This window comes from Gorilla gorilla, chromosome 13 (assembly GCF_029281585.2).
Source record: "Gorilla gorilla gorilla isolate KB3781 chromosome 13, NHGRI_mGorGor1-v2.1_pri, whole genome shotgun sequence".
In the NCBI taxonomy this organism is placed as follows: Eukaryota; Metazoa; Chordata; class Mammalia; order Primates; family Hominidae; genus Gorilla; species Gorilla gorilla.
The window spans coordinates 88,750,564-88,768,306 of record NC_073237.2 but is presented as its reverse complement, the minus strand read 5'-3'; the positions used below and the strand labels follow the sequence as shown (position 1 = coordinate 88,768,306).

The following is a 17,743-nucleotide window of genomic DNA, read 5'->3' as shown; positions in this document are numbered from 1 at the left end:
CAGCCTAGGCTTTGTGTGAATTATAGGCTATTTGAAATGTTTATTTCTGATTATGTCAAATACACCTTCCATTTTGTCATTTTTGTTTAAACTGATAAATTACAAGTCAACATTGAGTTTTATACTTGTGTTTTGGTGAATGGTTAACTGAAATATAGGACATTTCAGACCAACATATAAGAGTTCTGTGAGGACCAGGAGAGGAAGCCAAATACAGTTATCTTGTCATTGGCCTCTAGGAATTAAGGAACAACATCTAGATGTACACCAATCCCAAAATTCTAGTTAGACTAAAAGCTTATGAAAAATACCAAGTGCCTGAAAGATAGGTAGTCACAATTAGGAGTCAGGACCCTTGAGCCCAAATAGGGAAACATATTTAACATTACATTAAATAAACCAACCTGCCTACATTTCAAGACATATGTCTCCTATCAAAATGGGCTCTGTATGAAATAGTATTACATAGGCCGGGCGTGATGGCTCACCTGTAATCTCAGTACTTGGGAGGCCAAGGCGGGCGGATCATGAGGAGGTCAGGATTTCAAGACCAGCCTGGCCAACATGGTGAAACCCCGTCTCTACTAAAAATGCAAAAATTAGCTGGGTGTGGTGGCTCACACCTGTAATCCCAGCTGCTAGGGAGGCTGATACAGGAGAATCACTTGAACCCAGGAGGCAGAGGTTGCAGTGCTGAGATCATGTCACTGCACTCCAGCCTGGGTAACAGAGTGAGACTCCATCTTAAAAAAAAAAAAAAAGAAAGAAAGAAATAGTATTATATAGTTCCAAGGGACTATCATTGAGCCATGATGTGTGTACCTAAAATTAGTATTTATTGATTTACCTATGCTGAATATAAACTCTTAACTGTTGGGATTTCATATGGTGTGTTAACCATTATGACCCTAGGGCTTATGCTCTGTATGTTTTTTTAGTAAGGGTCCAAGGAACTAAATAACTTGAAGAGTCATTCTGGATTCCTAGGTTTCCAAAACTTCAGACTTCAAGGAGAGTGTGGACAACTAAGCAGCAGGATAAATAATTCACACTTTCTACCTTCTCTTGACGTAGATCACATTTGTACCTTATTTTCTATTGCTGCATAGCAAATCATCTCAGTAACAATCATTTATTTTATGCACAAATACTGCAATTTGGTCAACACTCACTAGGGACTGCTGATCTGTGCTGTGTGCTTTCACTGGGGTGGTTCAGCTAGGGCTACGGGATCTGTTTCTAAGATGGCCCACTCAGTGCCTGTTCATGGGCTTCCTTACAGCATAGCAAAAAAGCTCTAGGAGCAAGTGTTCTCAGAGGCAGGAAGCAGATGCTGCCTGTCTCTTAAGGCCTGGCCCAGAAACCGGCTCAGTCACTTCACTGTATTCTACAGGTTTAAACTGACACACAGCCCAACCAGACTGAAAGGGAGAGGACACAGATCCTCACTTCTTAGTGGGAGGAGTGTCAGAATGTGTGGCCGTAATTTAAATCCGGCACATGTTTCACAAGCAGACAAATAAGTAACATCACCCCCCAGTTCCTGCTCCCCAGATGAAACCACCTTCAGCAATTTAATTTCTCTAGTATTTATCTCCTTGTTTCTACCTAACAAGCTTATGCTCTGATTTCTTGGTTTTTCACTTCCAGACACTACATACTCTGAGAAGGTGAAAAAATTATTCACCTCTTCAGTCCAAGTAATATATTTTGACTACAGTTAACTTTTTTGCTGGAATTTTTTCATTTGCTTAACTTTTTCTAGACTTAGTCTTCCCATACCTTCCAACTGTGGGACATGATGAGGTTTCTCTTCAAATAGCCTGATCAATCCTTTATTCTTTAATTCACAGTGCCCCCCTCTTCCCTTTTTCTCCTCTTTCTGCCTTTGTTACATGCCTAGACAGGCCACAGTACCAGGCGTTATCAGTACCAGCTCGTATTCCTTATCCGAAGAGAAGACTAGCTCTCTAGCTCATTACAGACAGCCCTTCCCCCTTTCCCCTCTCTCTTACGTGCCCACCTTATCTAAAGAAAGTTAAAATGTTTAGCCAACCGTGGTTATTTTAGATTGTGAGGCCCAACTCCGGCCAATGGAGAAAGGGTACAGGGGCAGGGTTTGTGTCAGGGATAAAGGTTCTCGTGCCCCTTTGTTCTGGTGTGCTCTCATGGTGACTGGCCAAGGAGAAGCACCCCACTGCGCAGAAGTAAAATTGCTTTGCTGAAAATCCTTTGTTTGAATGTTCAATTTCCTTAGGATTTTGAGCATTATTTCCAACACAACAGTACTATTAATATAAATGTTTCTCAATCAAATTTTTAAATAATTAGACTTGGCCTACCTCACCTTTGTCCAGGAGCCCTCTGTCTGGCTCTATCTGGGCTCTCTGGATAGGTGACAAAAATGAACTGAACAAGGTGCAACGTGAGGAATGTGAAAACTTCAAACACATTCCAAATACTTTCAGTTAATTAACAAGATTTGCAGCTATTAAATTACGTACGTTATGTGAGTATAGTCAGAACACTGAGTTACCAGTGATGGAGGACATGAAACCACTTTAATCCTTCTCGCAGGGCCAAGACGGTAAGTAAAGTTAAATATATGCTAAACAGACTATCAAAATGTTCCTAAACTTAATAAGAAACTGCATTCTACCTATTCTAGGCCAGATAAATTTTTTATATCCCTCTAACGGATACAATAGGCAGCTACGGAACTACTCCCAATTTGGCAAGATCCAGAATTTCCTTTAGAGGCTCTGGGGCCAAAGCCCGAGGCCTACTGCCCTTTGCAAGGCTCCAGATTTTAACCAGCAGATCAGTAAGGTACCAAGCCGACTCATAGCAATGATAATAAGTATGCAGGCCGGGTGCAGTGGCTCATGCCTGTAATCCCAACAGTTAAGGAGGCTAAAGCAAGCAGATCGCTTGAGCCCACGAGTTTGACAGCAGCCTAGGCAACATAGCAAGACCCCGTTGCTACAGAAAATACAAAAATTAGCCGGGCGTGGTGGCACTAGCCTGTAGTCCCAGCTACTTGGCCAGGGATGAGGTGCGAGGATCATCTGATCCGGGGAGGTTGAGGCTGCAGTGAGCCATGACCGTGCCACTGCACTCCAGCCTGGGCGACAGAATGAGACCGCTTCTCAAAAAAAGAAAAAAAAAATCGTTTATGCAATGTTTTCATTACCGGAAACATTTTAAGTAAAATACAATAAAACTTTTAAATCTGGTTGTCAGGCCCTTCCTTCCCTTTTGTTATTATCGTTTCACGTAGCCATTTATGACAGGAGAAGCTGCTTTGGGGTCGGCGGCTCAGGGCCCAAAAGTATAATTATTAAAGCCACCTCTCCGGAAGTTGCTGTTTGTCGATATGAATTTAGGTACGAAGTGTCCAGTCAGATAAATACTGACAAAAGCAAACAAGATGAAGAACATGACCCCCGACCTCGGCGCCCCTTCCCAGTGGGCCGTCACCTACCCAGAGGTGCCCACAACCCGAGTGAGACCTCGGTCTACACTACTGCAACGGATACAAGCAGCACGCACAGCGCCGCCCTCAGCGCTGGTTCGTTTTCCACGTGGAGGCGCAAAACCAGCAACCACCACTGTCGCACCATCCGGGCCAGTGGGCGCAATAATGTCCGGCGCGACCAATCGGCGCCTGGCTTGTTGGCAGGTGTCAGGCAGCGCGCACTGATTGGCCGGTGCGGAGCCTGTCTCCTTCCCTGGATCCCGCATTTTCAGCGCGTTGCATCACCTCCGTGCGCCCAGTTGCATCTTGGACGCCGGATGAGTTGCTTCTAGGCTTGCTGGCCCGCGGGGCTGTCCAGGCACGCGGGGCCCCTCAGGTACGCCCTCTCTTCCCTGCAGGATCCGGCCCTCAAAGACGAGGGTCACGCACGCGTTACAACCCCGAAACAGTAGCACAAGATTTAATTTTTAAAAGAGCGTGTTTCTTCGGGGCTTGCCGTTCGTTCGTTTCCAGCCTCAGGAATTTATGGTCGCCTTTTTGAATGAGGTAGTGTTTGAAATGAGTAAAATCTTTTGAGAATGATATACATAGCATAAATTGATATAGCTGTGACTTTATGTATAGGCAATACGTATTTTTATATGTCTTAATTTATTACCTTCAATGGCTGCGAGATACTTATTTTATTGATGTACCGTAATTTACTTCAGTCACCATGAATATTTAAATTGTTTTCAGTTATTTGCCTGGAGAAACAATTATTCGGTGAATGTCATTGTATACACATTTGTACATTTGCATGAGTATACCTGTGGAGTCTATGTTAATAGGATATAACTAAATTGAGGAAACGTTTGAGATGGTCCCACTTTCAGGTTACATTTGACTTAATAGATTATGAAGACCTGAGAATAAAAGGAGAAACAGAAATGGATTTAGAGGAGAATGAAAGGGGGGAACAGAAATAGACTTATAGGTAGGATCCACATGACTTGATGATTAATTGGATGTGTGTATCTTCTGAGTAGTGTCAGGGGTGACTCAAAAATGTCATGCCTAAGTAATGGGAAGAATATTGGAACCACTAATACAGTAGTTTAAAAGGGAAGCAATTCTGGAAGGAATTATGAAATTTTAAACAAAACATGGTTTTAGTGTGCGTTTCTAAAATATATTGAGGCAAAATAATATGAAGTAATGTGAATAATATGTAGTTAATATCAGGGAGGGTGGTCTCGAAATTGCTGAACGGGAAGTTGAGGTTAAGGTGACCTGAAGGAGTTGTGGAGCAGGGAAGAGTCAAGGGCCTGGATTATAATAAGAGGGAAGCAAAGGGGATGGCATCCCTCTGCACAACAAGGTTGTTGTGCAAGGTTAACCTGCTCTGTCCCTGCCCTGTGATTGCTGGATGCTGTTGTGCATGGACAGCTCTCCAGTGGATTCGATGGGCCATAGCAATCCTGTGATTTATGCATGGAGGCTGCTTCTCCTCAGCAGCTGCCATAGCCCGGTCGCTGGTACATGATTCTTCCTGAATAGTCAATGCTGTTATACTGAGTCTTTATGCTTGACGTAATAGTGCAGTGATTCTTAATCTTTGGGGAAAGTAGAGACTCCCTAAAAAACACAGTAAAAGCTGAATGAGCTGGCCAGGCATAGTGGCTCACGCCTGTAATCCCAGCCCTTTGGGAGCCCAGGGCAAGAGGATCGCTTTAGCCTAGGAGTTGAAGACCAGCCAGGGCAATATGGCAAAACCCTGTCTCTACAAACCACCCCCTCCCCACCAAAAAAAAAAAAAAAAAAAAAAAGGCTGAGTGTGGTGGTGCACACCTGTAGTCCTAGCTACTTGGCGGGCTAAACTGGGAGGAACACCTGAACCCAGGGAGGTCAAGGCTGCAGTGAGCCATGATTGTGCCACTGCACTGCAGCCTAGGTGACAGAGTGAGCCACTGTCTCAAAAAAAAAAAAAAAAAAAAAGGAATGGTCCTCTTCTCAGAAAGCTTAAATCTTATTTTCTCAAAAATAAAAATTCAGATAGATATTCCTGAATAATTGTTAGAACAGTGCAAGAGTGGTGATGTTCAGACTTTGATGTGAATGCTCATCCCCTAGGGATCTTGTTAAAATGCAGGTTCTGACTCGTAGGTGCGAGGTGAGGCTGGTAAGTCTGCATCTCTAATAAGCTCCCATAGATGTGGGCCATAGTAGGACCAGCCTTGAAGAGATTAGAATGTGTTGGTATCTAAAGGTCTGTTAGTCTTCAGATAACAATCCCATAAGTTTCAGTTGGCCTCTGATAAGGTACGCAATGAACCTAAATAAATCAGTAAATGCACAAACACTTATTTTGGTCCTTGAAAGGCTAGAGGTTATAATAAGAGTTGAAGATCTAAAATGCCTTAAAACTTCTGTTTAATACCTTTTAATGGCATACTGTGATCAGAAATAGCTATTTCAGTTAGTTAAACAGCCCAACTGTTCTTGTCCTGTTTTTTCTTAAATTAAACTCAGAGGCACTCACACATCTGAAAAATTAATGAGGGTAAAAGAAAATGAAAGATACTACTTGTCACAGACTTTTTTTTTAATGATAACTTGAATCAATAACTTGATTAGACTATGATGCTTTTGATGCTTTCAAAACTGTTTGAGGTATGTAGGTGTCTTTTCCTGTAGAGATGATTACCCTGGTCTGTTGTGGTTCTTGAGTACTTAAGATTTTTTATCTTCTCTGTTGTTCTCTTATTAGCAATTCTATCCCCTTCTGATCTGATACTGACTTGGAAAGCTCATCACCCACCTTGTTAGAATTGTTAAGTAAATATAAATAGACTTTGAGAAGGAAAGGTCTCAAGGGTGGCTCACTAGATACTTAAGTCATAGATTGATCAAGTGTCTCTGCATGAGGTTATTAGCAAAACATTTAAAAAGACACTTTAAGACTTCTCTCATTAGGGACTAAACCAGAAAGGTATAGGGCTCATCCTTCATAAAAATCATGAATAAGCAATAAAAAGGGTAAAATGGAAAACTGGAATCTATATTCGAATGTGAGATTCTCATCTTTTTAGCTTTAAGATTTTTTAAGTTTTACCAGTTTTCCTCAAAGAGAAGATGAAGTTACTTCAAGAGAACTGATTTCTGTCATGTGAGTGTAGGTAAGAAAATTCTTAACTATTTGAGATATTTTTCTTCAGATTATTGAGTTTTTTGCACCACTAGATAGAATTTCCAAGATTTTCCTGCTTACTTTTGGAAACATTGTCTCTACCATTACTGAATATTAAATAATAGCCATGTACCCCTCCCTCACACCATATGCAAAAATAACTCAAAATTATTTGTGGCCTAAATGTAAGCGAAAAATCTATAACCTTGTTTAGGTAATGGTTTATTGATGACACCAAAAGCTCAAGCAGCAAAACCAAAAATAGACAAATTGGGCATCATTAAAATGAAAAATCTTTGTGCTTCAGAAAATGCCATCAAGAAGAAAATAAAAAGACAGCCCACAGAACAGGAGAAATTTTTTATAAATCATATATCTGATAAAGGATTTGTATCCAGAATGTATACATAACCCTTAAAACCCAACCACAAAAAGAGCCCAATTAGAAAATAGGCAAAGGATAAATATCTATCCAACGTGGATACTCAAATGGCCGATAAGCACGTGGAAAGATGCTCGGCATCATGAGTCCTTAGGGAAATGCAAATCAAAACCACAAGATACTACTTAACATCTCCTAGAATGACTGTAATTCAAAGATGGACAATAAGATGTGTTGGGTAGGATCTGAAGAAATTAGAATCCTCATTCACTGCTGAGGGAATGTAAAATAGTACAGTCACTTTGGAAAAATTTTGGCATTTTCTCAAAAAGTTAAATACAGAATTATCATGTGACCCAGAAATTCTACTTCTAGCTACAAACCCAAGAGAAATGAAAACATAGATCCACACAAAATTTTGTACGTGAATGTTCATAGCAGCGTTATTCATAATAACCAAAAAGTGGAAACAATAGAGGTATCCAAGAAATGATGAATGGATAAACAAAATGTGGCATATTCATGAAATGGAATACTATTCAGCTATCAAAAGTAATGAAGTATGAATACATATTACATCATGGATGAGCCTTGAAAACATGCTAGAGGAAGGAAACCAGATGCAATAAGCCACATATAGATGATTCATATAAATTTTCCCATTTATATGTAATGTCCAGAATAGGTAAATCTGCAGGGACAGAAAGAAGATAAATCGTTGCCACTGGCTATGGAGAAGAAAGAATGGGGAGTGACTGCTAATGGTTTTGGGGTGTTTTGGTGGGGAGGGGAGGTTGAAAACGTTTTGAAATTAGGTATTACTAGTTATACTACCTTGTAAATATACTAAAAAGCCACTGAATTGTACACTTTTTACATTACACTATGTAAATTGTACATCAATAAAGCTATAATTTTTTAAAAGTATGGATAGTGTCATATACACCCATGTTAATAATATGGTACTCTGTTATTCCTAGATTTCTCTTTTGACAGTAATAAATTTGATTTCCTTTGCAGCAACAAAATGCTTCAACAAGTTCCAGAAAACATAAATTTTCCTGCTGAAGAAGAGAAAATCTTGGAGTTTTGGACTGAATTTAATTGTTTTCAGGAATGCTTAAAGCAATCAAAACATAAACCAAAGTATGTGAATTTTTTAGGTTAAGGTCCCTTAAGAATAGTCATTTCTTAGACTGAATTCCATTAAAGCAGATACTTTTTTTTTTGAGATGGAGTCTCGCACTGTCATCCAGGCTGGAGGGCAGTGGTGCAATCTCTGCTCACTGCTACCTCTGCCTCCAGGATGCAAGTGATTCTCCTGCCTCAGCCTCCCGAGTAGCTGGGATTACAGGTGCCCACCATCACACCAGCTAATTTTTGTGTTTTAGTAGAGACGGGGTTTCACCATGTTGCCCAGGCTGGTCTCAGACTCCTGACCTCAAGTGATCCACCCACCTCGGCCTCTCAAAGTGCTGGGATTACAAGTGTGAGCCATCACGCGCGGCCTAAAGCAGATACTCTTTATTAATCTTTCTATTCCCAGAATCCCCCAGCTCTCTATATAGTGGGTACTCAGTAGTAGATATACATTGAATGAATGAGTTCTCAATTATTGGGGTAAATTTTGTTTCTTTAAAAGGTCATCTGAGTAAAATTTATATGTCATCCTCTGTGTCACCCTCTTTCCACCTTTATCTTTATCACCACCCTTGTTTAGGCACTTATACCTAAGTACCCCATAGAAGGCTACTATAGTACTACCTGCCTTTAGTCCTCATTCACCTAAAAGACTAGTCCTTTAATCAGTGTTTTCATTATATGTCTCCCCTGGTCAAAAACTATGAGATAGGGGTTTATTGCCCTATTTTACTGATGAGATAACTCAAGATCAGGATAAATAATTTGCCTTATGTCATGTAACTAATGAAAAATGGATAATCAAATGGAGGTCTCTGTAGCTCTACCACAATTGTAGCCTTTCTGAAGGCAGGACCACCAGTAAATATCAAAACAATTATGTCTGTCGGTTTCCTGATCTTGCTGCTTTTCTCCTTCTTGAAGACTCCACTATGACAAGAGCTATCTATAGAAAAATGCTTTAAATTTTGGCTGTTTTTAAATGGCTTCATATATTTTTATTACCTGTTAGATTTACCTTCTATGATGGTCCTCCTTTTGCAACTGGACTGCCTCACTATGGACATATACTTGCGGGTACAATTAAAGATATAGTTACAAGATATGCTCACCAGAGTGGGTTTCATGTTAACAGAAGATTTGGATGGGATTGCCATGGCTTACCTGTGGTATGTTTGAGTATCCAGCTTTATAATTTTCTGATTTTTTTATAAGCATTAGATTTTGTCATATAATATGTTCAAGTATGATGAACGTTGACTGTCAGACCTTCTAGTTCATTTCTATAATATTTGTAGTTTGATTTGTTTTGTTTTCTAGAGTTGCATAGTTGCAGTTGTTTTCATAGGGCAGCGTGGTAACAGTCTTATCACAAATTTTCAGGAATATGAAATTGATAAGACACTGGGAATCAGAGGACCAGAGGATGTGGCCAAAATGGGGATTACAGAGTATAACAATCAGTGCCGAGCGATTGTGATGAGATATTCTGCTGAGTGGAAGGTATGTTGGGTTTTTTTCAGTAGAATGAACAGCAAATGTAGTTACTAAATGGGCATTGAAATGGTTTATGGTCCCTTGTGCTTTTTTTATTAATTTATTTTTTGTAGAAAAAGTGTTAGCTTCCACCTTCAACCCTATTACTTAAACGGTTAGCTTAAACTGAACCATCTCTCTTCTGACTTCTGTGTGCTTAATTGGTCTAACTTTCTTGCATGATCACCAATAGGGAAAAATTCTAATAAGTATAACATGATATATAGGCCTTTTCTTTTTTTCTCAAATACTTTTTTCAATTTTTTTAACTTTTCATTTTGAAATAATTTGACTTATTAAACAATTGAAAAAGTAGTATGATGGTTTCCCCTATATCCTTCATCCATCTTTCCCAGCTGCTAACATCTTCGGTAACCATAATATTAATAGAATTTTCAAAAGCAGTTGCCCCATTAATTTTTATTTCTGACCAATCACATATTGCATTTAGTTGTCATGTCTTTTTAGTCTTCTTAAGTGTGGAACATTTATTTAGTCCTTTGTATTTCATGGCCTTCTCACTTTTGAAGATTGCAGAACAGCTATTTTCTATAATGTCTCTCAATGTGTGAGGTTTCCTGATTTAATTTAGGTTATGCATTTTTGGTGACAATGCCACAGAAGTGATGCTATGCCCTTCTCAATGCATTATATCAGGTGGCATGTGTTGTGGCTATGTCACATTGATGGTGATAACTTTGTTCACTTGGTTAAAGTGCTGTCAGCTTTCTGCTTTGTAAAGTTGTAGTTTTTCCTTTGTAATTAATAAGTATCTTGTGGGGAGATTCTTTCCAAATATTCTTTTTCTTGTCATACATTCACTTATTAATTTTAACATCCATGGATGGTTTTTGCCAGTAATAATTATGCCTGTGATATTTGCCAAGTGGTGGTTTTGGTAGACTTTTATAAATGAATATTTATACTTGTAAATAACATTTTGTGCATGTAGGATGAATGCCAAGAAAACTGGTTCTTAACCTTACATAATATGTTGTTGGCAGTGTAGATTTACTTGTACCGTTGATTATTCTGTTTTCCCAAAATTTTCATTTGTGGTGACAATAGAAATAAACACACGTTGATGTACAATTATAAATATCATTGTCTAATACTGTTCTAATATTAATATTTTAAAGTCTACTGTTAGCAGACTTGGCCGATGGATTGACTTTGACAATGACTATAAAACTCTGTATCCACAATTCATGGAATCAGTCTGGTAGGTTTATTTAAAATTGTAAATATGATAAACTATAAATATTCTGTTGTATTGATAATTGGAAAAATGCACTAGCATGAATCAGTTTATTTTTGAGTCCATCGTTATTTCTCTGAAAATCTTTGGGAACAGGTTTGTTTTTGAATGTAGAACTTTTATTTTTATTTTTTTGAGACTCAGTCTCGCTCAGTTGCCCAGGCTGGAGGGCAGTGGCACAGTCTTGGCTCACTGCAACCTCCGCCTCTCAGGTTCAAGCGATTCTCTTGCTTCAGCCTCCCGAGTAGCTGGGATTACAGGCGCCCGCCACCATGCTTGGCTAATTTTTGTCTTTTTAGTAGAGATGGGGTTTCACCTTGTTGGCCAGGGTGGTCTCGAACTTCTGACCTAGGTGATCCATCCACCTTGGTCTCTCAAAGTGCTACGATTACAGATGTGAGCCACTGCGCCCAGCCTGCCAGTTGCTTTTCTTAATCAACATTATGTGTTAAACATCATTCGATATCAGTAGATATTAGCATTTTAATGTTTGCCTGATGTCTTACTATATTGATCTGTTATAATTTACCAGCCAGTCTCCCAATGAAAGACATTGTTTTTTCACTTATTTGGCAGACAGAAACTCTAAAAAGAAAATGGCATAAATGTTTGCATTTTCAGAAATAGAATTTTGTTCTGTAATTGTGAAACTCCATCTCTTACCAGGTGGGTCTTCAAACAACTCTATGATAAAGGCCTTGTTTATAGAGGTGTGAAAGTCATGCCCTTCTCTACGGCATGTAACACTCCACTTTCCAACTTCGAGTCACACCAGAATTATAAGGTACGTGAAATGTAGAGACATTATTCAGCATTGAGTTTTGTGGGTGGAAGCTGAGTAGTTATGATCACAGTAGGTATTCCCAAGTAGACCCGGTGTGGAATGTTGCCCACGACATCCACCACTTTGACCACTTCTTACTGAGTGCTGGAAATATTGCCAGTTAGTATACTAAGGCTCTGTTAAGATGAGGGATTTTTTTTCCACATTGGATTTATGATGTGTCTTAATGTGATAGGTTTTGCTTGTTTTGACCATATTTTTGTGCCTCTCTGTTGGGTTAACAAGTCCAGCTTTGACATACTTCCTGTAGTCATCGTTTCTTAAGGGTTGGGTAATTTTGTGCCTTATCTGGGACCTCATGATATCATTTATTTGTTAATGGTATTTGGAAAAAAATTAATTTGAGATGCCAAATGGTATTATTTTTCCTCTGATGAAATAGAATCAGTTGTTGTTGCTATGATTGAGGTGTTTAGACATGTTTGATGTTTACAGAGTGTATTGTTATACCATATCTAGACAGATATTATATACTAGTAAGTCTTCTGAAATGTGAACCATCTCTTCTCGTGTGTATACTGAGTTGTTTTCAGTTTTGAGAGTTTATCTGACCCTCTGTTTTTAAAGGATGTTTGACTTGTTTGGAATTCTTGTTTCATGGCCTAGGTTTGAAAATTACATTAGTAAAATTTGCCTTTCAAAGCACGTTTTATTTATAGAATGCTTTCACATATCCTGTTTGATTGATCTTTGTAAATCCTTGTAAGGCAGGTATGATGATTTCTGTTATCTCCTTACCACCTCTCTGTGATTGTGCTCATGTTTGTATTTTTTTAGTAAAATATTTTAAGCACTTAACAATGTAGAGAATGATATGGTAAACACAAGGTTTCCAGGGCTTACCTTTGTCAAATCTTAATATATTGCTATATTTGGTTTTTGTTTGAGACGGAGTCGTGCTCTGTTGCCCAGGCTAGAGTGCAGTGGCGCGATCTTGGCTCCCTGCAACCTCCACCTACCCGATTCAAGCAGTTCTTTGCCTCAGCCTCTGGAGTAGTTGGGGTTACAGGTGCCCACCACCAGGCATTTTTAGTAGAGACAGGGTTTCACCATTTTGGCCAGGCTGGTCTTGAACTCCTGACCTTGCGATCCACCCACCTTGGCCTCCCAAAGTGTTGGAATTACAGTTGTGAGCCATTGCGCCCGGCCTATTTGGTTGTTTTTTAAAACACTTGAATGTGGACAGTTTCAGGGACATGCAAAAGTAAACAGAATGGTATAATTAATTTCTGTAGGCCCATTAAGGCCCCCAGCAACCAATGACTGGCTAATCTTGCCTCATTCATACACATATTCTTTCCCACTTTCCTTCCAATTCTGAAACAAATTCCAGATACCATATTATTTCATCAAGAAATAATCCAGTATAGATCTTTCATAAATAATCTTTATCTTCTTTAAACATTGCCATGTTAGCATTCGTTGTCACACCTTAAAAAGTCATCAGCAGTCACCTTTTTGTTGTTGTTGTTGTTGTTTTTGAGATAGGGTCTCGCTATGTCACCCAGGCTAGAGTGCAGTGGCACAATCTCGGCTAACCACAGCCTTGACCTCCCGGGCTCAAGTGATCTCCCCTTTCAGCCCCCTGAGTAACTGGGACTACAGGAACATCCCACCATACCTGGCTAATTTATGTGTTTCTATAGGAATGGTTTCACCATGTTGCCTGGGCTGGTCTTGAACTCTCGGGCTCAAGCAGTCCACCCGCCTTGGCCTCCGAAAGTGCTGGGATTACAGGTGTCAGCCACTGCACCTAGCCACCTTTAATATTTTTTATTTTAATATTCTCAAATTATGTAATTCCTGAACATCATCAGTTCATATTTCTAATGGTTTAATCATTTCCCAAGGGGTTATATTTTATTTTTATTTATTTATTTTTTTTAATCAGGATCTACTAAGACTTAAACACATGGTGACTGTTGTCTTTTAGGTCTTGTACACATTTCAGTTGGTTATATAACAAGTAGTGGAATTATCGGGTCAGAGTATACTTTGTTTTAATTTTTATTTTTTTGAGGCGGAGTCTCACTCTGATGCCCAGGCTGAAGTACAGTGGTGTGATCTCGACTCATTGCAACCTCCTCCCAGGTTCAAGCAATTCTCCTGCCTCAGCCTCCCGAGTAGCTGGGATTACGGGTGCCCGCCAGCATGCCCAGCTAAGTTTTGTATTTTTAGTAGAGACAGGGTTTCGCCATGTTGGCCAGGCTGGTCTTGAACTCCTTACCTCAGTTGATCCACCTGCCTCAGCCTCCCAAAGTGCTGCTATTTTTACAGGCGTGAGCCACCACGCCCAGGTGAGTCACAGAGTATACTTAATGTTTAGTTCTAATACTGAGGTTGGGAAACTTTCCTCTGCAAATTAAATATTTTAGGCTTTTCAGGCAAAGTGTTCTCAATTTTGTCACCATTCTTAACTCACCCACTGCATGAAACAAGTGATGAGCCAGATTTGGCCCAGGGGCCGTGGTTTGCTGACCTCTATTCTACGCGATCTGTATATTGATTGTTGACCAAGGGTTTTTAAAATTTTTTTGACTTGACCAAGCACAGTGGCTCACACCTGAAATCCTCGCACTTTTGGAGGCCGACCTGGGCAACATGACAAAACCCCATCTCTACTAAAATTACAAAAATTAGCTGGGCGTGGTGGCGTGAACCTTTAGTTCCAACTACTCCACAGGCTGAAGTAAGAGAATGACATGAGCCCAGGAAGTTGAGGTTGCAGTGAGCCGAAAGTGTGCTACTGCACTCCAGCCTGGGTGACAGAGTTAGACTCTGTCTCAAAAAATATATATATATATATGTGTGTATGTATATATGTAAGTATACATATATATGTATTGGCTTAAAACTTTTATTTATTTATTTTTAGAGAAGGGATTTCAGTCTGTCACCTAGGCTGGAATGCAATGGTGCAAACACAGCTCACTGCAGCCTTGACCTCCTGGGTTCAAGTGATCCTCCAGCCTCACCCTCCTGAGCAGCTGAGACCACAGATGTGCATCACCATGCCCAGGAAATTTTTTTATCTTTGTAGAGATGGGATCTCACCATATTGCCCCAGCTGGTCTCAAACTCCAGAGCTTGTGCGATCCTCCTGCCTTGGCCTCCCAAAGTGCCAGGATTATAGGCATGAGCCACCGTGCCCTGCCTAAAAAATTTTAATTTTTTACAAAAATTAGCTGGGCATGGTGGTGCACACCTGTAGTCCCAGCTATTCAGGAAACTGAGGCAGGAGAATGCTTGAACCCGGGAGGTGGGGGTTGCAGTGAGCTGAGATCACATCACTGCACTCCAGCCTGGGTGACAGAGTGAGATTCCATCTCAAAAAAAAAAAAGAAAAAATTAATTTTGACGTAGTTTCAAACTCACAGAAAAGCGGAGAGTTCTTTATATCCTTTAACTAGATTCCCTAAATGTTAACCTTTTACCACATTTGCTTTATCCTTGTCTCTTTTTATGGGAGTGGGGCACAGTACCCTTTGAGAGTAAGTTGCAGGAATTATGGCCCTTTTCCTCTAAAAACTATATATTTCCTAAAATCAGTAACATTGTTTGAAATAACTGGAGTTAGAAAATTAACATTGATGCTGTATTACCTCATGTGTAGATCTTATTGGGTTCTGCTTGTCCCAGCAGTGTCCTTTATAGTTAACAAGAAAAAAAGAAGGAAAGAAAAACAAAAAAGACCTACATTGTGTGCTTCATGCAGTGGTATGTCTCCAGCCTTCTTTAATCTTAAAGAGCTCTTTAGTCTCTTTATGCCTCATAATACTGACATATTTGAGGAGGTACAGGCCAATAGTAGTGTCTCTTATTTCAAGTTTGTCTGATGTTTTACATGTGACTAACGGCTCTTGTGTCACTGTATTTAAATTGCAGTTGGTTTTTGTTGGGGATTGATTTTTTTTTTCCTACCTTAGCGCTATTTATTTTTAAATCCTTGATATTTTTGTGTTGAAACATTTGCATAAAGTTGGAGACAATCTTGTTCTTATTTAATGAGCTGAATTTATATGGGTCTGTTACAATTTCAAGTATGTGTTGCTTCAGTAGGATCTTTTTGGTATTTTGGGCAAAAAGATAACCATATTCCAGAACAGTTATCTTTTTGATCTAACTCTTGATGGACTTACAAAATAGATAATCATAATACTGAAACCTCCATCATATGTTCCTACTTAGACATTACTTTAAAAAGTTACCAGAGGCCAGGCATGGTGACTCACGCCTGTAATCCCAGCACTTTGGGAGGCTGAGGTGGGAGGATCACCTGAGGTCAGGAGTTTGAGACCAGCCTAACCAACATGGAATAACCCCATCTCTACTAAAAATACAAAAATTAGCCACGTGTGGTGGCACGCACCTATAATCCCAGCTACTCGGGAGGCTGAGGCACAAGAATCACTTGAACCCAGGAGGCAGGGGCTGCAGTGAGCCAAGATTGTACCACAGCACTCCAGCCTAGTGACACAGTGAGACTCCATCTAAAAAAAAAAAAAAGTCACCAGGTGTCAAAAGACATTATTTTTGTGACTACTAAGGTGATGATTAAAACATTTTTTAAAGTATTTAAAAATTTTTTTACTTGGAATTTCTTGCTGTTTTCTTTTTGTAAGTCTGGTAAGTGGTTTCTTCGGTTTACCCTGAAGATTTATTTTATTCCTCTTGAGGAGTAGTTCCTTTTTCTTAGGTGTCTGTTATTGTGGATTTCTAAAACAATACTTTACCTCAATTTATTTCAGGATGTTCAAGATCCTTCAGTATTTGTAACTTTCCCTTTGGAAGAAGATGAAACTGTATCTTTAGTTGCTTGGACAACCACTCCCTGGACTCTACCTAGTAACCTTGCTGTGTGTGTTAATCCAGAAATGCAATATGTGAAAATTAAAGGTAAGTGGGAGGCTGGTTACTTATGATTAATGTGGATAAGATAATTTTATATTTTGGAAAATATGAAAGCTTACCTTTCTTTTTGCATGAAGAATAGAATTATTTGAAAAGAATCTGACTTAATTAGAAAAATAACTTTAAACATTTGTTTTCATTTCTAATTGAAAACTAACACAACAATTAAAATAGTACAGAGATATAAAAAGTAGAACATAAAATTTTCTCATAATTTCCAGTTCATAGTACGTTTTTCCACACCATGCCCCTGTGACAGATGAAGAATCTAAGATTCAGCGATGTGGCATCACGTCATTACTAGTAATTGATACCAGAACTTGAGAACTTTTTGCCTTTCAAATGTCCCCTGGTAGAGAGTTACCAGTCTCAGTGAGGGCCTTTCCGAGATTTAAAAAGAAGATTGGTACTTTGTGAACAAATATACCTTCAGGTTTGGTAGTTTTGTGGCGGTAAAAGAAAAAGAGAAAAACTCATTGCCGTGAAAAAAGCTATGGCACAGCTGCTGTGGAAGGCAGTGACATTTCTTCAAAAAGCTGAATGGGATTACACTATGGCCCAGCAATTTCACTTCTGAGTGTTTTCCCCAAAGAATTGAAAGCAGTCTTGAACAGTTACTTGTACACCCATGTTCATAGTAGCATTATTCACAGTAGTCAAAAGATAGAAGCAACCCAAGTGTCTATCATTGGATAAATGAATAAACTAAATAGGGTATTTACGTACAGTGGAATATTATTCAGCCTAAAAAAGAAAGGAAATTCTGATACAGGCTATGCCTTGAATGAACCTGGAGGACATTATGCTAATTAAAATGAGCCAGTCACCAAAAGACAGATACTACATGATTCTATTTATATGAGGTATCGAGAAGTGAACTTCAGAGAGCAAAGACTAGTAGAATGGTGGTTGACAGAGGCTGGGAGGGAAGGGGGAGTTATTGTTTAATGAGTACAGAGTTTCAGTATAGGAAAATGAAAAGGTTTAGGGTATTGATAATGGTAATGATTACACAACACTGTAGA

At 39.3% G+C, this 17,743-nt stretch overlaps 1 protein-coding gene and 1 non-coding gene across 3 annotated transcripts in view; both read left to right on the top strand.

Moving 5' to 3' along the window:
• The first annotated feature begins 3,722 nt into the window (after positions 1-3,722).
• IARS1 (isoleucyl-tRNA synthetase 1) overlaps positions 3,723-17,743 on the top strand; it is an 81,994-nt gene continuing 67,973 nt past the window's right edge. Inside the window, exons 1-7 of one of the 2 annotated variants that reach the window (XM_019033339.4) lie at positions 3,723-4,024; positions 8,050-8,175; positions 9,182-9,338; positions 9,553-9,672; positions 10,845-10,927; positions 11,630-11,747; positions 16,556-16,703. In XM_019033339.4, the coding sequence (XP_018888884.3) occupies positions 4,020-4,024; positions 8,050-8,175; positions 9,182-9,338; positions 9,553-9,672; positions 10,845-10,927; positions 11,630-11,747; positions 16,556-16,703 (757 nt within the window). In that variant the 5' untranslated portion in view covers positions 3,723-4,019. The remainder of the gene's footprint in view (positions 4,025-8,049; positions 8,176-9,181; positions 9,339-9,552; positions 9,673-10,844; positions 10,928-11,629; positions 11,748-16,555; positions 16,704-17,743) is intronic. The other variant, XM_063696556.1, reaches the window with a different exon arrangement.
• LOC115935927 (small nucleolar RNA SNORA84) lies at positions 4,871-5,003 on the top strand. Its single transcript, XR_004071515.1, has one exon. It is a non-coding gene; the product is annotated as a small nucleolar RNA SNORA84 (small nucleolar RNA).